Genomic DNA, 23193 nt, shown 5'->3' with positions numbered 1-23193 from the left:
AAAGGAATTATATTAATGCTGAATGTTCCATATTGACCAACTTTCGCCCTCACCCCTTCCTTCTTGGGATGAGATATGCTGAACTCTGTGAATACTATCTGAAAACTGGAACACTTGATGATATACGGGACTTGAGATACTTGAGATCTCAATCATGAGAGTACCGAAGTACCGGGAATTATAGCATCCTGTGCAAATTTAGGCACAGGTTAAGGGGCCTTAACGCGGTATAAGCAAAAGTTGTTCAACTTCAATCAAACTTTTTTGCTAGTTTTATATGAAAAGGGCTGCAACTGTTCCAAGTTTCAGTATCGCACCCTAAATAGAAAGGGAGAAACAAATTTAACTAATTTTTCACATTTTCAATCAGTCCGTACAACCACAAGTTTCAAATTAAATCATTTCTATGACACACTTCAATCACATTAGCATATCATAAAGAATTTGTCTAAGCGGATTATCCAAAACATGTTTAGTTTTACTAATACAAACAGTCAAATTTCCCCAAAAATTTATGCTAATATTTCATGTTTGGAAATATTTATAAAATCAATAAATAAACTTTAGAATAAAGGGTTTTAGAGAGATTGTAGACACGTAAACTCTACATATAAGGTGTAAGTTTCATATAAACTGAATAAAAAATGAAAGAGGACTAGAAATTTTCTGTTTTATTGACAATAAATGACAATAAATAAAGTCATAGATTCGGCCACCTGTGGTTGATGTTGACATCAACCAATTTCCTCCAAAATTGGCACCCTACAGATAGGCTTACGTTCCGTAAGGTGCATAAGTTTCATGCAAATCGCCCGATAAATAAAAATGAGAAAAACCAAATCTAATATTTTGTTTTAAACAAATTTTGACATGAAACTAATTATTAAAATACTTTATTATATGCTATTGTGATTGCTGACAGTCATAGATATGATTTCAGTTGTCACTTGTGTTTGATGTAAATTTTTTATCATTTTGGAAATTTTTTGAAACATAGTTCAATATTTTTTCCTCCTTTCCTATTTATGCTACGATGCGGAAACTTCGACCAGTTGAAGCCTTTTTCATATATAACTAGCAAATAAAGTTTGCTTGAAATTGAAAAATTGTCATTTTACTGTGTTATGGCCCAGGTTAAGTTAGGCGTTTAAGTTCTGTTGGTGATTATTTGTATTCGTAGTACGTGGGTGAAGCATTAACAGTGTTGTAGTTTGACCAAAAGTCGTCAGCGAAGCACTTGTTCCGGAAGTGATCAGACGTCATTCAGCTCGTCCTCCAAACAAAGACCCAAAAGTGATTCCATGCACACACCAAACCCCCTGTTTATGAATGAAAAGCGGTTTACACACAAGCAACTGCTGACGTTCGAACACTTACGGAACAAGTGCTTCACTGACGAATTTAGTTCGAACCACAACGCTGTAAATGCTTCACCCACGTACTACAAATACAAATAATCGCCAACAGAACCTAAACATCTAACCAAACATAACCTAACCTATGCCTATATATGCACAATATGCTAATATATTATAATATTAATTTTTATTTGCGAAAATTCCTGTTTTGAATGAACAGCAAGTCAAAATTTATTAATGCGTTTGAGGGGGTCGACTGCTTTATGTAATGATCTTGAGTCAAGTACGGGTTGGTAAATGCTTCAAAGGCGTACCACCAATACAAATAATCGCCAACAGAACCTAAACACCTAACCAGTGTCTAAATATGTACAATATAGTAATATAAAATAATATCAATTTATATTTGAGAAAATTCTTATTTTGAATGAACAGCATGTTAAAATTTATGAATGCCAGTTTGGGGTCGACCGCTGGATGGAATAGACTTGATTTGAGGACGGGTTGAAATCTATATAATTCCCAACAGAAGCTAAAACAAGGATAATGTGTGTGTGAGTGTGTACTCACCTAGTTGTGGTAGCGGGGGTTGAGCTTTGGCCCTTTGTATATTTGTGTTTAGGTGTGTGCATGTCGCAAACATGAGAAGTGTAAGTATTTCCTGCGAGTTTGTTGCGGGTGTTTCTGTGTGTTTGTTTATATAAATCTTACCACCTGTTTTTAAAGGCTTTTATCAGGAGTAAAAGCACTTGAGGGGAATAAGTAAGCGAGCACAACCCAGGATGTATTTATACGTAAATTATGAAAATTTCTATTTACATTTTTGTTTTGTATTTGCTTTTTGTTTTTGATAGCAACTTCAATGATTTATACTCTCATAAAAATAACCAGCATCTGAAAACGAAGCCAACTTTTCGGTGATTATACACAAAAAAGTTTACTCATCCTAGGCTATATGACTCTTAGTGGTCAGTCAGTTCTTGGTGTGGCCAAGAACAATTGTTCCCACCGGCATGGCCCAGTGAGAACAAAATCTGAGACCATCAATGAATCATCGTCATCAGTGTTGAAACATCGTTGATAACGTTGATTCATTGTCGAACGAACGCAACTCTTGGATTCTGTGACCACAGAGAATAACCCTCCTGAAATTCATAAGCTTTAAGCTTGACACCTAACTAAAAGGTGTATTTTGCTTCTCAGTGTACTTTTTGCTATTCAGAGGATTTGTTTATCTCCAACAATGCATACTGGTTGCTCAGTTAATAATATAATAGACATTATACTCATTCAGAGGTTGAAGAGCCACACACTAGCGGTCAGGGATATATATACACAGAGAGGTGTACTCTACTTCCAGGTGTATCTACACTGAGAGTTTACTTTGGTCGAGAACTATGTGGTGGCCTTAATAGCCCTCCAGAGGCTGCGAGGTCTCAAGCCCAACACTTCACACAGTATTGGTACAGAAGGAGTTATTGAGGCATAAGATACAAGAAATACGTGTGGAGAGTTTATTATCATAAGATCTTCACAGGATCAGCTCACAGCATCAGCCCTCAGCATCAGCTCACAGAGGCAGCTCACAGCAGCGTTGCTGTGTCTCCTGGTAATGCACTGTAGCCAGAAAATACTTCAACTTGCAAAATTATTTTCCTTGTAACTAGCATTTTTAACATTAATAAATTGTAATATTAGGAAACTAACATATTTAAGAGATGTTCGAAGTAGAGATAATTATAGCTTTGTGTTTGGATGATCTTCCTTATTAAAGTATTCTTTAGTTTTAATATACTATTATACTTGTCTGAGATACTCTAAACGTTTACACGTAATATCTGAGTAATATACAAGTTTACCGTTTTATTTTCCATAGCCGCCATAACCACCACCACCACCACCTCCACGGCCGCCACCTCCATGTCCGCCTCCGCCACCTCCATATCCTCGGCCACCGCCTCCATGTCCACCTCCGCCACCTCCATAGCCACGGCCTCCACCACCACCTCCTCCACCACCACCGTATCCGCCGCCTCCACCTCCAAATCCACGCCCTCCTCCACCACCATACCCTCCGCCGCCACCATGTCCTCCCCCTCCACCACCACCACCACCACCACTGCCACCATATCTACCACCGGGTTCAGGGGCGGCCATGACTACAGCACAGAAAGTGGCCAGAAGCCCCAGGGCGATGACCTGAGAGAGACAGAAAGATTAGGTGTGGTGAATCATTTGCTGAATCAAGGAAATTTAATAAAATAATATTGGTTAATTCCTACGACATTTTAAAACACTTTATGAGACAAAATAATAACTTCCTGATGGTGTTATTAATGAATGATTTGCAGCAGAGCAATCAGAAAATATTCAGAATAAATGCCAACGAAATAAGGTTAAACCTGTTGATGTATTCACATGAAGATATTTATCATACGTGAAGTGTAAACATGAAACATGTGAGGAATTATAAGTAGTATCATACAAGATCCAAAGCCCAGGGTATGTGTCTTGAGTGTAATAAGCTAAGTTTGTTTTAGAAGCTTATAGATCTCAGATCATGTGGTCTTACGTTGAACACAAGCTAGTGGAGTGAGCGGGTACTTTTTACCTGGTTAGGAGTAAAAAAGATCAGTCGCCAGAGATTAAAAGATTAGCGAGTATAGAATTAATTAATCATCATTATCACATGGGTTTGGTTGTGGCAGCTGAGAAGGTCTCAAGAGTTTGTTAGGGGGGCAGTACAGTTTTCGTGTTTGTAGTATCTAAGGCAACCAACCGTCTAAGATCACGAGGAGTGGACTGAAGGCTATAGTAGAGTTCTGGGATCTTTAAGTATAGTTAACTAAGGGCTGGGAAGTGAACGAAAGAGAGACATTACCCCGGCCCCCGTTACATGAGGTGTGAGAGTGAACCCACCGTCTTGGTGACCATGGTGGTCCTCGGGTCAGTCCAATGACAGGTGACAAAGATGGAGCCAAGTTAAGGCTGTCGTGTAGGAGTGCCAGCGATAACTGTGCCAAACCTGGCTCCGTGGCGGACTATATATCAGCATCATCAGGAAATGACCCAGCACGATTGCCAAAAATGACACCTCATACTACAGCATCACCCAGCAAGGCCAGTTTCCCAACGATCTCAAACTGTCATCAGAGCTCCATTATAATATTGTTCACACAGACCTGATTAAAGATATTTTCAGATTTTTAATCAGGTTTTTAATTCTACGTGCTTGGTTAAGTGTATATATTGCTTGGTATACTCTTAAACATTCTTATCTGTATCGCTGGCTTGCAACAGATCAACATTTTATCAATATTTATTCTTTCACGAAAAATTAAAATAAAAGTCTGTAATATTACTCATTATATTAAAAACATATTCTTGTTTAATCGTTTAGATTTTTGACGACGTAGCAATGAACACTAACAGGCCACATGAACAACGTGAAAGGCAGAAACACTTGAACAATGCGAACTACAGAACACATGAACAATGCAAACTGCAGAACACATGAACAATGCAAACTACAAAACACATTAACCACAGAACACTAGAACAATATAAGCGACAGAACAGATCACACCAACAATATAAACACCAGAACAAGTAAACAAAATACGCCGAATTTGATAACAAGCTGATGTCAGTGTTCTCAGGCTCAAAATGTAAAGTATTTTGATTGCATACCTGTACCCTTCAACAGACACATCGGATACACACACACACACACACACACACACACACACACACACACACACACACACACACACACACACACACACACACACACACACACACACACACACACAAACACACACACACACACACACACACACACACACACACACACGCACACACACACATACACACACACCTGCCTTCTGGCTTCCTCAAGAGATCTCAGAATTGCGAGTCTGCTAACCTAACTCACTTCAGATGAAGAGTAGAGAAAATCCTCAATAAATATCAGATATGAGTATTTGTATTTTTATGGTTGAATAATATACAATCAAAATATTCTGCATTTTGAGGCACAGAAAGCAAAACCCTCACACCAACTTGCTCCATCTCTTATTTACTAGTACTTTACCGCGACACAGTAGCCAGCAGGTGGGTTAAGCCCTGGCACTGTCTCTTACAGTAGCCAGCAGGTGGATTAGGCCCTGGCACTGTCTGACAGTAGCCGGCAGGTGGGTTAGGCCCTGGCACTGTCTCTTACAGTAGCCAGCAGGTGGGTTAAGCCCTGGCACTGTCTTACAGTAGCCGGCAGATGGGTTAGGCCCTGGCACTGTCTCTTACAGTAACCAGTAGGTGGGTTAAGCCCTGGCATTGACTCTTACAGTAGCCAGCAGGTAGGTTAAGCCCTGGCACTGTCTCTTACTGTAGCGAGCAGCTGGGTTAAGCCCTGGCACTGACTCCTACAGTAGCCGGCAGGTGGGTTAAGTCCTGACACTGTTTCTTACAGCAACCAGCAGCTGGGTAAAGCCCGGGCACTCTCTTGCACTAGTCAGAAGGTGGGTTAGACCTTGCCACTCTCTCTCTCACTAAAATATCCTGTCACCACAACCCACAACCCCTACTTCCTTACCCTTCATCCATGAGGATAATACATACTTAATGTAAGAGACGAGACTGTTCACATTGTTCATGAGTTTCCAGTAACTCAGATACAAACTTACTTTCTCTCACACTTTGTTTACATTGTTCATTTGTTTTGGTGTTATTTCTTATCTGATTCTCAGATATTTTTATACGCCATTTATACATTTTACAGACAATTTAATATTTCTTACCAATATAGTTAACATCAGCGATATTTTTGTTCTGTTTGTCAATGAAGTTACAAGTAAGAGTCTTTCACAATAGCGAGCCAGTGAATCATGGGATGAGTAAGTTTAAAGAATACATTGTGAAATCTTTAACACTTCAGGAAACAGAAAGAATGAAAAATCTCTTTTAAAACTTTTAACGATGATCTTTGAACAATATCATGGAGTCGTGAAGACAGTTTGAGATCGTTGGGAAACTGGCCTTGCTGGATGATGCTGTAGTATGAGATGCCTTTTTTGACAATCGTGCCGGGTCATCTCCTGCTGGTGCCGGTATATAGTCCGCCACGGAGCCATATCTGGCACAGTCGTCGCTGGCACTCCCACAGGAGAGCCTTAACTTGACTCCACCTTCCTCACCTGTCAGTGGACCGCCCCGAGTACCACTATGGTCTCCAAGACGGTGGGTCTTGTCTCACACCTCACGACACATACCCTGGGTTTAGGGTGTTGTGTAATACTACTCATAAATCCTCACATGTTTCATGTTTACACTTCAAGTATGATAAATTTCTTCATATGAATACATCAACAGTTTTAACCCTATTTCGTTGGTATTTATTCTAAATATTTTCTGATTGCTCTGCTGCAAATCATTCATTATTAACACCATCAGGATCTTATTATATTGTCTCATAAAGTGTTTTTATGGAGTAGGAATTAACCAATATTATTTTATTAAATTTCCTTGATTCAGTAAATGATTCACCACGCGTCATCTTCTGTCTCTCTCAGGTCATCGCCCTGGGGCTTCTGGCCACCTTTTGTGCTGTAGTCATGGCCGACCCTGAACCCGGTGGTAGATATGGTGGTGGTGGTGGTGGTGGTGGTGGTGGTGGTAGAGGTGGTGGATATGGTGGTGGAGGAGGGCGTGGATTTGGAGGTGGAGGCGGCGGATATGGCGGAGGTGGCGGCGGTGGTGGAGGCCGTGGATATGGAGGTGGCGGAGGTGGACATGGAGGCGGCGGCGGCCGTGGATACGGAGGTGGGGGAGGTGGACATGGAGGCGGCGGCCGTGGAGGTGGTGGTGGTGGTGGTGGTTATGGCGGCTACGGAAAGTAAAATGGTAATCTTTAATATTACTCACATCTTACGTGTAAACATATACGGTATCCCAGACAAGAATAAAAGTATATAAATTAAAACAAGAAACTTTAATAAGGAAGATCATCAAAACTCAAAGCTGTAATTTTCGCTACTTCATACACCTCTTAAATATGTTAACTTCATAATATTACAATTTATTAATGTAAAAAATGCTGGTTACAAGGAGAATAATTTTGTAAGTTGATGTATTTTCTGGCTACAGGGGCATCACCAGGAGACACAGCAACGCTGCTGTGAGCTGGCGCTGTGAACTTATGTTGTGAGCTGATGCTGTGGGCTGATGCTGTGAGCTGATGCTGTGAAGATCTTATGATAATAAACTCTCCACACATATTTCTTGTATCATATTCTTCATTAACTCCTTCTGTACCAATACTTTGTGAAGTGTTGGGCTTGAGACCTCACAGCCTCTAGAGGGGCTATTAAGGTTATCTTGTGATGATTTCGGGGGTTATTGTCCCTGCGGCCCGGTCCTCAACCAGGCCTCGTCTTTGTTACACACACCCCAGGAAGCATCCCACAGTGGCAGTCTAATTTCCAGGTACCTATTTACTGCTAGGTGAACAGGCGTACGAGGGTGAAAGAAACTGCCTATTTGTTTCCGCCTTCCACCGGGATCAGACCCGGAACCTCAGGACTACGAATCCCGAGCGCTGTCCACTCAGCTGTCAGGCCACTACATAGTTCTTGACCAAAGTAAACTCTCAGTGTAGATACACCTGGAGGTAGAGTACACCTCTCAGTGTATTGAGCACCATATCATCCTATGGATGGTTATTATGGCTGTGACTAATGTTCTGATCAATCACCAAATGTAATCTAGTTCTGACCATATATTCGAGTCAGCAGCTAGTCTAGAGTTATTCCACATCATATATAGATATTATTAGAGAATATCTGTCTGTTGTTCGAAGTTGGAGGCCAGACGGTTGGGCCAAGCTTCAAGCTTCACCCAAATTGGCAGAGGGAATGGAGTACCGGAAGCATATGGGCGCTCTATCGGTGTTCCCATAGCTTTAACCTCAACACTGGTCTTGTAACAATTGATCAATAATGTATTATTATCAGATCATATCAGAATTCATATTCTAACTTGTATATATATATATATATATATATATATATATATATATATATATATATATATATATATATATATATATATATATATATATATATATATTTGATGGTTACAAGATATACATGGGTTGATACAAAAATAATAATGCAAAAAGGTGCTTAAAGGTGCTTAAAGGTTATGGATCTCTTGAAAAACACAACAGTGGGAAACATTGATGAATGTCACAGACGGGTTCGATCATTGTTGCAAGTCAAACACTTCTTCGAATTCCTCTGAAGTTGGACTAGTGCCCAAGACGCAACAGGCATTTCCCCTATATATATATATATATATATATATATATATATATATATATATATATATATATATATAATCACTAAGAACTCTTTGACCCGGCCAGGATTCGAACCCATGCCGTCTAGCATCACCACTAAACGTACACAGTGTCGTGACCACCGCACCAATGATCGTCTTTGATCGGGTTCGAATCCTGGCCGGGTCAAAGAGTTCTTAGTGATGTATGGCTTGCGCGTTCATGCAGCTTTCTCACACACACACACACACACACACACACACACACACACACACACACATTATATATATATATATATATATATATATATATATATATATATATATATGTCGTACCTAGTAGCCAGAACTCACTTCTCAGCCTACTATGCAAGGCCCGATTTGCCTAATAAGCCAAGTTTTCCTGAATTAATAGATTTTCTTTAATTTTTTCTTATGAAATGATAAAGCTACCCATTTCATTATGTATGAGGTCATTTTTTTTTATTGGAGTTAAAATTAACGTAGATATATGACCGAACCTAACCAACCCTACCTAACCTAACCTAACCTATCTTTATAGGTTAGGTTAGGTTAGGTAGCCGAAAAAGTTAGGTTAGGTTAGGTAGGTTAGGTAGTCGAAAAACAATTAATTCATGAAAACTAGGCTTATTAGGCAAATCGGGCCTTGCATAGTAGGCTGAAAAGTGAGTTCTGGCTACTAGGTACGACATTATATATGTATATATATTTATAATGGGCAAATCGGGCCTTGCATAGTAGGCTGAAAAGTGAGTTCTGGCTAGTAGGTACGACATTATATATATATATATATATATATATATATATATATATATATATATATATATATATATATATATATATATATATATATATATATATTATACATATATATATATATACATATATACATAAATGAGGGGGAAGTGATGTGTTTTCGAGGAAAAATGGTTGACTCTCTGGGCGACACCCAACACAGCGTCTCCTGACTGCTTAACACGCTACCAAGGATCTAATGTCTGGACCAAGGGAGACGCGGTGCTGCTCCCCACTTCCATTACTGTGATCACCCAAGATATTGTCACTGCCATTGTCTCAGCTGCTCATTGTGAATTATGCTGTCATGATGAGCATGGTGGCCTTGGTGCCGGAGGTAGCGTATGGTGATGACGGTTATAGCGGTTGCGACATCGTCGTAAATCGGGATCGCGGTGGACATGATCGCGGCGACGGGCCTTTTGGTAGAAAAAAGCGAGAGGAAATGAGACGTTAAGGTATATAACTATTTACTGTTGATATGTTAAACTATTTAATTATCACTGTCTTTCTTGTTGTTGATATGGTTTACCATTGTGGGGGGACAAAATGCCAGTTAGATCCATCGATGTCATATTAGTTACTTAATTCAAATCAAAAGTTTTTTAATAAACGGTGGTTCATTTATTATAGAGTAAGCTTATATAAACCACTGATCTTCCTCAGGATGCAACGCAACATTTGATTTGTTGTTGCCGCCAGTAGCGGCTGTTTTTTTTTGTGCACCCCATACTCATCCTGTGAGTGGTAATTTTTTGTTTACCCAATAGTCATCCTGTGAGTGGTAGTTTATTGTGTGCCCTATCTGGGATATTCACACGAATAAAATCTCGTGTGAATATCCCAATCACGCTCGTAATTTGCGTGTAGTACAAAATCTTTATTTACCGGAAAATCAATATTTAACAAATAAATATTGATGATTATAACAATCAAATTAATGAGAAGTACAACATAAGTAAAACAATATTTACCTTGTGGAGCAGTCTAGAAAAATATTTCTTGGCAACCCCCTGATAATATGGAGGTCAGCAGTGACACGAACTCTGTAGTAGTGGCTGGACCGCTGTGTTAATATCAACGTGATCATCACATTACCACAGACGTGGCAATATCAACACGATCCTCATAGTCGCAACACCATATGACGAGACAAGACTTGGCTACAAGTAAGTAACACTGCCCGTTTGTTTCCGCCTCCGCCGGAGATCGAACCCGGAACCTTACGACTACGAATACCGAGCGCTGTCCACTCAGCCGTTAGACCTCCTTGCTAGTGGCACTTACTAGCACTTACAAGTGGTAGTGGCTGTACAAGACTGTAAGAACTCTTGTATATATAAATAAATCAATACAAATTGTAAGCACATGTTTGGCTTCCCGTAACATGGAAGGAAGTTGGTGCGTTGTTTCCACTCACTCAAACCGATCGTGCTGACTCGAATGTGCAGCCATCTGCTGGCGAAACGATCGCGTGGAGATTCTAAGAAAGCGTTGTGACAAAATAATGTGGGTTGGTCGTTGAAGACGTCCTAAGTGTCAGTCGTCCGACCTTGTTACGGTATCAACACCATCACCAGAGTGGGGAATAGTAGTTCCTGCGTCATCTATGGACCTGCACTCCAACTCCCTGGTATTAGGTGCAATGCAGACAACGCCATCTGTTGGAACGGGTGTGGCAGGTCGATGAGGATGACCTCTGGGGAGTGGCGTATCAAGATCAACGCCATCTAGGTTGTGGCTGCAATCACAATTTCAGTTCCCCGGTAAATGGGTTTATCCTAAGGTCAGCTAGTATACCGTCTGTCTAGCTAATGACGTTTTATGTTCATAGAGGTGACGTAAGGAGGCGATTGCGCTGAGGAGGGCAGTTCACCTTGGGCAGTCCAAGAACTCTTGACTTGGTCCTGTGAGAGGACAAAGTGGCTGCCGTCGGTTATAACAGTGAGGTGGCTGCTGATTTATGCAATGTGGTATGGACCGACGTACCCGGGATTGGCCAGAAAGAGTTACGAGACAACAGTGGTGCGTCTGTACAGAAGTGCTGCTAGTGAGCAACTAGAGACTTCTGCCAGGGTGCTAGCTACCCCTGTATGTGATTATTTGAGACAACCTGTCAGCGTGTGGCTGAAACCCTCTGCCAGTGTGTATCTGGAGAGCAGAAATGGGGTATTGACACATCGTGATGATAGAGTGTGGGTGGACTGACCCATGTTGAGGAAGGTGAACTCGCCGGTGTTTGCCTTTAAGTGTGGACGATGTGTTCCTGGAAAGTGGATTCACTGGGATTTGATGAACACTGCTGATGTATAGTGTCCTGAGTGAAAGCGACACTTTTGTAAATATGTATAGTAATACTTTTTATATGCTTATATGTATATAGTGGTGAAGGTGTTAATATATTGGTGAAGGTATAATTGTGTATTGTTTATCCCCCCCCCCCCTTTATTCTTTGCACAACTACTTGCCACAGCCAGTTCTTGAAAACTTACCACCGACTTGGGGGTTGGATAAAGACGAAGAGGTTATAAGATACATTAACAGAAAGAACCCGGTTACTGGCCCAAAGTGGCCGTAACTGAGCTACATACACAACTTGAACGTTTGTCTACTGGAAGTGGAGTACGGATGCACTGTAAGACTTTCAGATGTTTAGTCATTGACAATATAATTATTTGCCTTTTCGTGCAAAGTAAGTTTATTTATACCTGTATGGCCTCGACGGGGATAGGAAGCCAGCGGCTTGTCAAACGTCTGCTCCATTATTTCTGAGGATTTTTTTCCACCTGAAATTTGAACTTTACTAGTATACATTAGTTTACTGGTATACTAGCATATTCCAACATACCAGTTGCAACAAACACCAGCATATTAGTGTATACCAGTGTACTATCAAATGCTTTACCCAGTCGCTCGCCAGCGAAGGTGATACAAGTTACCTTTCATTCAGTCCCTCCTTAAACGGCTCAAATTAAACGTTCTTACATTTTCTTTGTAACTAACGACAAACTTCTGGATTTGCTCCAATTCCTAGGCTGCGATGTCAATATAATTGTGTTGGGGGACAGGCAGCCAGAGAGTATTCCCGATAGGCTTATATCAAGGTGTTCGCCCCCACCCAGTGCAGATTTACTGACCTCCGCCGACCAGGATGCAACCCCACAAGAAGCCGACTGTTCAGGTAGAGCTTAATAGTTTATCATTATTATTTTCTATCGCAGACGTTGCCATACATTTTGCAATGCTAATCAGCATATATACACAATCAATCGACTTGAGAATGGTCCAGGACGGACCGAAACGTCGTCGTCCCTTCAATTTCTAGTGTGTGGTCTGGTCAACAGCATATATACATTTTCTTCTGTCCTCCATGGACAGGGTGAGAGATCTGTTAAACACACAGTTTAAAGATTTATTGAACAATCAACCGCAGAAGGTGATTGTAGTGCTTTTAAAATGCTTCTCTAACCTACATACATAAATACATAGATATACAGATTTACGTCGGCCGTACATAAAGTGTTCGATGTGTATTTTTACATTGTGTTATTAATGTACATTTACAAAGGTAAAATGAAATTCTGACCAGCTTCCACATATCCTGTATATATATATATATATATATATATATATATATATATATATATATATATATATATATATATATATAATGTGTGTAATTAATATGGATTACTACTACACTTATTTACAGTAATGCCTCTTTCACCCAGGATACAAATACTTCAGCAGTGTTCGTCAACTCCAGTGTTATACTCAATCACAGTACCCTGTTTACTTGAACTGGACAACACTGGCGAGTTCCTCTTTTACATGGGCCAGTCCCCCACACAGTATCACGATGCGCCTATACCCCACCTTCGTTCTCCAGCTACGCACTGGCAGAGGGCTTCAGCAACACGCTGACAGAGGGTCCCAAACAAACTCATACAAGGGTAGCTAACCCCATGCAGAAGCCTCTATTAGCTTGCTAGTAGCACTTCACGCTAGTTACATCACTGCAACCCTTAATAGCCAATCCTAGGGTACGCTGATCTTCACCAACACTGCGTATACTAGCAGCTAACACACTGCTTAGATCGACGGCGGCTACTTAGTCTTCTTGCATGACCAAACTAAAGGTTCGTGGACTGCCCAAGGTAAACTGCCTTCCTCAGTACAACTGCCTCCACATGTCACTTCTGTGGACATAAAAACGTCATTAATTAGATGGACAGGACACTGGGAAACCATGAGGTAACCCTCGTTCACGGGAAAGTTGACATTATGCTTTGTAGGTACAACCTAGATGGCGCTGATTGTGACACGCCACCCACCAGAGGTCATCCACATCGATCTCTCTTCCTAACTAAGGCAGGAAACTGGAGCCATTTGCCGACACCATGCCACCACCAACAGATGGCGTTGTCTACATATTGCCTGATACTAGGGAAATTTGAGTGCAGGCTCATACATGGCACTGGAGTTGCCACGTAACACTCCGACGATGGTGTCGATACCGTAACAATGTCTTTATGAGTTTTCCACATACCAATGATCAGTGTTTCGTAATCGTCAGCAAACATACATCAGAAAACTTTGACCCCTGAAGTCAACGAGATTTGTCGGTAACACTTTGCATTGTCTTAATTACTTTAATCACTGACCGGCTTCTTCGCCGGTCTTTGCACAATCCTAATCTCTGAAGATCGTCTTGCTCTCTCTTCACTTACTGGCCCAAGGTTAGTCACTTCATCACAGCTCACCCATACTACACATGAAACCTCTCATAAGTTACACACGGGTCATCATGTTATAATGGAGGGTAATGTCTGCCAGCTATGGGAGTGTTAGATTGGTAAGACGAATCCATAGCTAGTTGTCGACTTGTCGTGACAGACTGTTGATCAGAAATGCCATATTACCATCATCTGTCCCACAAGTCGTCTCTGGTCCACTCTGACATACCCTCTGGCCTTCATTAATGACACCCTCTCCATTGTGCTTCAGTTTTCCTTAACTTTCTGCTATCAGTCGGCACTCGGTAATTTTGTTATTTTAGGTTTGTATATAGCTGACTTCATTCGCATACAGTAGAGGTGCAACCCATCCTCCTGTTTAAATAATTGCTTTTGTAACTTTGTGCACCACAGTACAAACATTGATGTACTAAGCAATTAGTAAAATTTTGTACAATTCATTTTATAAGAGTCAGAAAAAATTGAAGCTAAAAAAAACAAACTTAAATAATCTAGGCCTAGTATAGCACACATATGCACTATATTAGGTCTCAGATAGCGTGTATTAGGCCTAGGAAAGTCAGATTAGATTGTCCTTGCAACATATATACAAACCTTTTCCGGTTAGTCTAAATTCAATAGTACTGATTTCAATATTCTATCTGCGTTGTACGGCGGTATATAAACTATGGTCCTCATCCTTACTATAAGTACTACCAAAACAGGAAGATGGTCTGGGAGGAAACAAAACTATAAAAGTACAATTAGATGTTTATTATATCGAAACAGGACAATCTGCAGTTAATGTTTATAATTATGATTCTCATCGACCATATCCATAACCACCATGGCCTCCTCCACGTCTGCCGCCATGGCCATATCCACCTCCACGACCGCCATGGCCCCCTCCGTATCCACGACGGCCAGGTTCGGCCATGGGGCTGGCCATGGGGCTGGCCATGGCCGAGGCCACAAGGAGAAGGATGGACAACACAGCAAACACCTGAAGGAAAGAGTCAACGTTTAAAGTTAGTTCAAGAGCAAGTACATTTAGTGTAACAATAAAATACATCTCAAAGAGATAGAGTAGCTTAGGCTCTTTCTACCCTCCGATTAAAGTTAGTATTGCTTTTAGTGTTGGGTTTCAGGCCATTCAACTTCTTTAACAGCTTACTGGCCGTCCAGTAATTATACTATATACTCTATTGTGAGCATCCTCTAGGACTAGAGCAAGTGTATGTACTGTAAACCGAGAGGTGGTGTACACCTCTCGGTGTACATATGAAGAAGGTAGTATTTTACGTTTAAGAACAGCACATAGTTCAGATTCAAAAGGATTTTTTTTTATTTGGTGTTGGGCTTAAAACCTATCAACATCTGGATGGTTATTAAGGCCACTACAACAGTTTACTGACCAACCAGCAAGTATACTTTAGTGCTGAACATAGTTCCTGGACTAAAATAAACTCTCAGTGTATATATATACTCTGAGAAGCTGGGTATATACACTTCTCATTGTGCATATCCTTATAAAGTTAGTGATGAAAGATTAAGCCACCCTAGAGGCTGGCATAGGACATGAATAGCCCGTAAGCATCATAAAGTATTCAGACAGCTTATTCTGTGTGTCTTACAGCCTTGAACATGTTGAGGGTTGGGAGGTGCAGCTCAGACTGACTAGAACGTCGTCTCGCTCCACCTTTATACTAGCAGCAGTGATGTCGTCACTGCAAGTATTGACCTCGGCCAATCACTGAGTCCAAGGTCACCAACACTTAATTATTTACTTTAGACAAAGCAATAAAAAAAACGAAAGTAAAACTCGTTTTTTTCAGATTTTAGGAAAAAAAATCTTGATGCAAGATACTATATCACAGAAGCTTTCAGTGATGTATCCAATTTATTTATATAATTTATATATACCTTACTATAATATACTTTATTATAATATAATCCCAAATATAGACCAGAACTAATGTAAACTCCGAGTGTACTGAATATACACCGAGAAGTAGGGTAACCCTCTCTGAGTATAAATACAGGAAAATACAGGCTAGGAATCAGAAGATGTAATTTACACTGTAACCTCTACACAGGCTCACTTATCCTTGAAACACGAGAATTATTTACGAAGGTTGAAAGATGAAAACGGTGAAAATTTTGAACACTGTTAAATGAAAAATAAAACAAAACAGGACCAGAGAAGAATAACTAGGAAGGTGTGCGCAATGCTGAACAGGACCCACAGGAAGATATTGGCAACGTTATACAGGACCCACAGGGAGGTATAGGCAACTTTATACAGGACCCACAGGGAGATATAGGCAACTTTATACAGGACCCACAGGGAGATATAGGCAACGTTTACAGGACCCACAGGAAGATACTGGCAACGTTATACAGGACCCACAGAGATATTGGTAACGTTATACAGGACCCACAGAGAGATATTGGCAACGTTTGTGGGGGAATATACCAGTATTATTGATGAAGAGGAAGAGAACAAAATAGGAACTTAAAGGGGAAACAGGAACTGTAAAGGGGAACATGACATAGGAACAAAATGAGGCTACAAGAACCATGAATTTAAAATTAAATAAATTCTAAAATTGATAATAAGTACAACATAAAAATTCTTAGCTGTATGCCAGGTTCCTATCCTGGATTGTAAGTCCACTACTCTGTGACATTGATACTGGTAATGGGCTGTAGCAGGTAGGGTCCTTAAGACTGATCTGGCTCAGAAATTGCAGAACACAATGTACCTGTGGGTACACCCACACATTTAACATGTAATTTTACATGGATATGATAAAACAGCTCTATGACTGCAAGCACTGGTGAGGTTCATGAGCTAAGATCTTGAACTATACACTCTACTAGCCTAGTCCTAAGGAATATCTGTGCTGTTGCACACAAGGTGTATTTAAATTTGCATACAAAAATTATTATATGCAATAAAATAATCTAACTTGATAAATTAAGATAATGGATAAGACAATTAAATGCATGATAAGTTATAATAAAGATTATACACACAAGACATAAATATTCAGCAATATAGGTAGCTCATTCACTGAAAAGATTAAGTCAGAACTTACTAGATGATGAGGCATTGCCTCGCTGCCTAACGACTCTCAATTTATATATGGATGTATTAATGCTATAAAGCATGCTAATTGGCTAATCTACGCTCTAAAACCATTAATAACTTATCCTGAAATTGAGAACCGGAGCCTATCTGGCAGTAGCCAGATGGCATTTTGCTGAAACAAGGCTCTATATTTTAATGATGAATATGGACAGCTTGATGATGCGGATTTGGATGTCACAGCGTTGCTATAAGGATTCTAATTGCTTGCTAAAATATAGAGTTCACGTCGTTGCGTCTCACTTGGTAGATGAGGTGGTGGTGGAGTCTCACTAGCCGGTGGTCCTCCACACTCTTGATTTTGGATATATGTACCAGGAATTCCTCCCTATAATACTGTTCAAAACCTCTCCCAGTATTCAGGGAGCTTATCACTGAAGATTATCAATAGTTTGTGTGTATAATATCTTGCTGGAAAAGAGCCTCCAGCCCTACACACGAGCGCACTCCTGGATGTAAACACGAGGCCGCCAGGTACCCAGACGATTCTGCCCCACGGGCGTTTGCTGATGGCGTCCCCTTCACAGTGGAGGTGCTGGCAATGATTATAAAATTATTATTTGTATTATTTAGACTGACTGTTGTGATAAAGTTATATCACAAGATGATCATTTAGTGGATTTAAAGATTATTAACAGTACTTGATAGTACCTTTTGTTCTTTATTAAGGATTTTGAAAATACATCATTGGAAGTTATTATTTGGTTCCAATAATGTTTTGGATTACATGGAAGCTTCTAGATTCTTGTGACCACATCTGCAATAGTATACAGGCATTAACCCCAGTAGTGTACTTGACCAATGAACATACAGGATGCTGATGTAGATACAGTAGATATGATCAATACATAATGATTCTGATATATAAATATGATATGGAATAATACATTCCATAGATAATAATAATATTAACATGATGAGTGGAATTTTCCACAACGTTATACAGGACCCACAGAGAGATATTGGCAACGTTATACAGAGCTTCACAGGAAGGTATTGACAAGCTTATATAGGACTCACAGGGGGATATTGGCAATGCTGTAAGAAAAAGATTACCCTAAAGTTACCTTTAGGTGCCTACTGGGATCAATGTTCCCGCTGTCCGGTCTCTGAACAAAGCCTCCTGGTTGACGGTCTTGTCAAGCAGGATATCTGAAGGCACTGGACGCAGTTTGGTGTATGAATAACAGCCTGGTTGATCAGATATCCTTTGGAAATGCTAATAAAGCTCTTTTTGAACGTGGAAAAACGTTGGGAAGCTATGCCCCTCATATTTAGAGGGAGTTTGAAAAGTCTTGAACCCTTAATATTTGTAGCAATGGCACTTAGAAGTTCCTATTACACCTCTCATTAGGATTATTTTGCACTTCCTGCCATATCTCCTGGTCTCGTTATGAAATATTTTCCAGACATAATTTATGATGATCTATATTGCCTGCAATCCAAGGAATTAATACAGTTTTAGGTATTTTAAGTGGTCCCCTATTATTTTAAATCGAATCTGATAATACTCTGCCAGAAGTTCTGGGGTCGTTCTCCAGATCATCAACTTCTGTAGTTATGTAATGGGGCTGTTTGTGTGTAACTATATCCCTCCCTAGTGGAAGCGCCTTAAAAAGTACCATTATTGATGATGCATCTCATAGATTAAAAAGATTCTTGTAAACCAAATAAAAAAATCCTCACAGTTATGGTAGATACTTTATTGTATTTAAAAGTTAATACTTCTGACATGAAGATTCTCTAATCTTGCCTTACATTTTTATATAGTGTGATTTCAGTAATTTTTTTTAGTTTCTACTATAACGAAGTAGCTAGAACTTATCCACATTGAACATAATGTTATTTTTAATGGACCATTGACAGACTTGGTTCACATCAGTTCAGAGGTTCCTGTGTCCCCTTTAGGTTATGTTCTTATAACGAATCTTTGTGTCATTTGTAAATAATTAAACAGGGAAGGGATCAGAAGAAAACGCCACACCTTTATGATTATATAGCGCTTGGAAGGCAACAGGATAAGGATTTGGGTGGGACGGGGGTAAGGAATGGTGCCCAACCACTTGGACCGTCGGGAATTTCGCCGACCTGCATGAAGCGAGACCGACCGTCCAGCCCCAGTGGGTGATCGAAATAATTAAACAGTTGAACTGAGTTTATTTTGAAGTTAGAAAGTTTTTAATCAAAATTTGAAGATTATTTTAATCAGTAGAACTCAGCAAAATATTTAATAATAAAAATAAATGTCGTTGTCTTTATTGTTATTATTATTATTTTCTAGTATACATAGTGAGAATGTGCATTAGTCAGTAAATCATGATGCTGACTAAAGAATGCACCTTGGGGTTGGTCAGTAAATTGTTGAGAGGGCTTTAACCTCAATACCTACAAGCATGTGGAGACAATTTTCTTAATTGAAGGTGTCTCAATTTAAGTGGTGGCTCACAATAGAGTATTTGGCTCTTCACAGGCCCCACAAAACTTTTACTCAGGTGCTACTGAGGTCGTGCCGCCATCACCAAGATAATTGCCTCACCATGTTGCAACGTACCAGCGTACCTATCCACCTCTGCAATGACCAACAACACCATTTTTGTTCCTATGTAGTGTTATTATCTGATGGCTTATGTCTTCAATGTATAGAAAACGGATATTATTTCCCTCAAACTTTGCTCTGACCTCTGCTTCAGACAGGTTAGGGAAGACAGACGTCTTGAAGTTACTTGAAGGCTGCCGACTCCTTATCCAGAACTGTGAAACATTGTTTCATAAACCGGCAGCCTTCAAGTTTTTATTTATTAACATCTTTATTGACAAAATTGATTACAATTTTGCCTAATCCGAGGATTTCGATTAAGTATTATTAAAGTGAGGATAATGCTGGTATTCACTGTTACGCACGACAGAGGGTCATACATAAGGGTCTAAACTGTAGGCTGAAGCACATATATATCATGGTTACAATCAATGTTTTAATGTATGGATATGTGAAAACAACTTTCTATTGTGCACTACCACACAAGGGCAGGGATGGGTTCATTAGTGATGCAGCTTAGAAGTAATATAAATAAAAATTGTTCTTCATTCTTTAAAATGGACAAGCAAGTACCTTTAAGACGTCTTCCCTAAACATGTCTGGGGCAAAGGTCAGAGAAAAGTTTGAGAGTAATGACAGCCGTTTTCTATACTCTGGAAGCAAAAACAATCAGAAAATAGCGCTATTCCCTGTGTAACTACATAAAAGTGTTACACAGTGTAATTAATGTGTAAGTCTTTCTATATAGGACTTTAACACCACATCTTCCTACTCTCCATCACCGTGAGCTATTTTTTGTTGTTGATTATCATTGTTATTGTTTTTCATGTACCATAAATGAACTAATAATCTTAGTTGTTTTTTTACTCTCCAAGAACAGACAATTTTACTCTCGCATTGTTAAATTAGTCACTATTTATCTGGAACAAACAACCACCATGTGGTCCTCCGGACTTTTTTGTAACACATAATTCTGCATGCTGGCAGTAACCCTATTACATAGTTAGTGATGTTAATAAATCGCTATGGCCCAGTACAACTAACGATAGTTTAGTCCTACCTGCATTGGCAAACTCTGGTGACCTCAGAAGATATCACCTTCGACTGACTATCTACCAATCTACTGACTTATACACTGATGTATGGATTGCACCTCTCGGTGTATAATACAGTAAGTATACGTTATTCTTGAGCTCTATTCAGGACTAAACTATACTTGCTGGTTGGTCAGTATATGCTCTTGGGGCTCATAGAGCAAAGTCATCACAGTCCGGTGACAACCGTGACGCCTTTATTTTGATTCCCGCGGCAGGAGAGTTGTTGTTGTTGTTAAAGATTCGCTACCTGGAACAAAAAGTTCCAAGTAACACGGGCTATGGTGAGCACGTAGTAGCAGGAGAGATTGAGACGTTTAAGTATCGTCTCCGTTCACCTGATGCCTCTGTTCGTCTAGCAATAAATAATTACCTGGGAGTTAAAGAGTTGTTGTGGGATGCATCCTGGGGAGGATCACCAGTTAGTCTAGGATCTAGAGGGACCTCGTACAGGGGTGAACCACATAACTTCCGCGACTGGTACACCTTAATCCCAACACCCAAACACACAAGATGTATATTGTATACCCTGACACTTCTCAGAGTATATTCACCGTTTAAGTAATACTAAATTACGTTCAGGACTAAAATGTACTTGTTATTGGGTCAGTACGGTGTTGTGGTGGCCTTGATAACCTTGCAGAGTTCTTTGCATTGTTTTCAGTCAATTTTGTACCGTGGCTAAACTCGAAACGCAAAAATCATTAAATTGAGAATTAACTATCAACTGGTTGTTTCCTTACTCAAAAATACTGAAATGGTATTTTATTTATTTATATAGAATTCTTACATTCTTATACAGCCACTAGCACGCATAATATTTCGGGCATTTAGAACAGCTTTTACAAATGAATATTAGGTAGTCATTGTCGCTACTGCTGAAGTCTCCAGATAGTGTTTGTGCTTTTATGTCCTGCAGTTTTCGAGAGTTCTTGGACTTGTGGGTGATGCTCTATAGTGCATTATTGCTTGTGTGAAAAATCAGTAAGAAACAAGGCTCACAACAAACAACAAAGCTCACTAATAAGGGTAAAAACTAAGAAACTTTTTCATATATTAGTTGTGTGTTTATTAAACAAAAGACAGAGGTTAAGGGACGTTGTTACAGGTACGGAAATTACAGAGACATGACCATCAGAGGATCCTTCAACGACCATATCCATAGCCGCCATATCCACCTCCTCGTCCTCCGTGGCCATATCCACCTCCGCGTCCACCGTGGCCATATCCACCTCCACGGCCGCCATGGCCATATCCACCTCCGTATCCTCCACGATGGCCAGGCTCGGGCATGGGGCTGGCCATGGCAGAAGCCACAAGCAGGAAGATGGACAACACAGCAAACACCTGCGGATAAAAAAAAAGATAAAATTTCAAGATAGCAATTCATCTGTAACTTGAGCACAACGTTGTTAAGATTCACAAAGTATTCAGACAGCTTATTTTGTGTGTCTTACAGCCTTGAACATGTTGAGGGTTAGGAGGTGCAGCTCAGACTGACTCAAACGTCATCTCGTCCCACCTTTATACTAGCAGCAGTGATGTCGTCACCAGTTCCAGCTCCCTCCCAGCCGCCACTCCACTATTGATCTCGGCTAATCACTGAAACCAAGGCCAACCACGCTAAATTTATTGCAATAATTTGGTTTAGTGTTGGGCTCATAGCCTATCAACCTCTGGAGAGTCCTCGTGGATCTCCAGAATAGTTTACTGATCAACCAGCAAGAATACTTTAGAAATAACAGTTTAATTCTAACATAAAGTTATGAAGAAGCATATATAGACCTATGTGAAGAAGCACATATAGACCTATGTAAAGAAGCATATATAGACCTATGTGAAAAAGCACATATAGACCTATGTAAAGAAGCATATGAAGACCTATGTAAAGAAGCATATATAAACCTATGTGAAGAAGCATATATAGACCTATGTGAAAAAGCACATATAGACCTATGTAAAGAAGCATATGAAGACCTATGTAAAGAAGCATATATAAACCTATGTGAAGAAGCATATATAAACCTATGTGAAAAAGCACATTTAAAGAAGCATAAATAGACCTATGTAAAGAGGCATATATATAGACCTATGTAAAGAAGTATATATAGACCTATGTAAAGAAGCATATGTAAACCTATGTAAAGAAGCATATATATAGACCGATGTA

General features: G+C 39.9%; 3 protein-coding genes across 3 annotated transcripts; 1 reads left to right on the top strand and 2 right to left on the bottom strand.

The window, feature by feature from the left end:
• Positions 1-2587: 2587 nt before the first annotated feature.
• On the bottom strand, positions 2588-4530 carry LOC123767836 (uncharacterized). Its single transcript, XM_045757879.2, has 2 exons — positions 4278-4530; positions 2588-3557 (listed from the first exon to the last, which is right to left on the bottom strand). Exons 1-2 carry the CDS (start codon positions 4290-4292, stop codon positions 3222-3224), a joined length of 351 nt encoding a protein of 116 aa, XP_045613835.2. The 5' UTR covers positions 4293-4530; the 3' UTR covers positions 2588-3221.
• Positions 4531-6250: 1720 nt separating this feature from the next.
• Positions 6251-7542, top strand: LOC123767837 (neuropeptide-like protein 33). The gene is made up of 2 exons (XM_045757881.2): positions 6251-6593; positions 6926-7542. The coding sequence occupies exons 1-2, from the start codon at positions 6579-6581 to the stop codon at positions 7250-7252; spliced, it is 342 nt and encodes a 113-aa protein (XP_045613837.2). The 5' UTR covers positions 6251-6578; the 3' UTR covers positions 7253-7542.
• Positions 7543-15001: 7459 nt separating this feature from the next.
• Positions 15002-22650, bottom strand: LOC138355406 (shematrin-like protein 2). Its single transcript, XM_069310297.1, has 5 exons — positions 22481-22650; positions 22175-22370; positions 20503-20582; positions 15877-15948; positions 15002-15245 (listed from the first exon to the last, which is right to left on the bottom strand). The coding sequence occupies exons 1-5, from the start codon at positions 22490-22492 to the stop codon at positions 15066-15068; spliced, it is 540 nt and encodes a 179-aa protein (XP_069166398.1). The 5' UTR covers positions 22493-22650; the 3' UTR covers positions 15002-15065.
• Positions 22651-23193: the final 543 nt, after the last annotated feature.

This window comes from Procambarus clarkii, chromosome 67, assembly GCF_040958095.1.
Source record: "Procambarus clarkii isolate CNS0578487 chromosome 67, FALCON_Pclarkii_2.0, whole genome shotgun sequence".
In the NCBI taxonomy this organism is placed as follows: domain Eukaryota; kingdom Metazoa; phylum Arthropoda; class Malacostraca; order Decapoda; family Cambaridae; genus Procambarus; species Procambarus clarkii.
Note: the sequence above shows the minus strand (reverse complement) of the source record. Positions and strands in the feature narration are given on the sequence as shown.

Excerpts from the sequence above, each read along its gene's own strand:
- LOC138355406 (XM_069310297.1), bottom strand. Across the intron at positions 15,949-20,502 it reads TTAGGGAAGACGTCTTAAAG|TATAAAGGTGGAGCGAGACG; the intron begins GTACTTGCTTGT and ends CACTGCTGCTAG. Across the intron at positions 15,246-15,876 it reads CCCTCAACATGTTCAAGGCT|GTGTTTGCTGTGTTGTCCAT; the intron begins GTAAGACACACA and ends TCTTTCCTTCAG.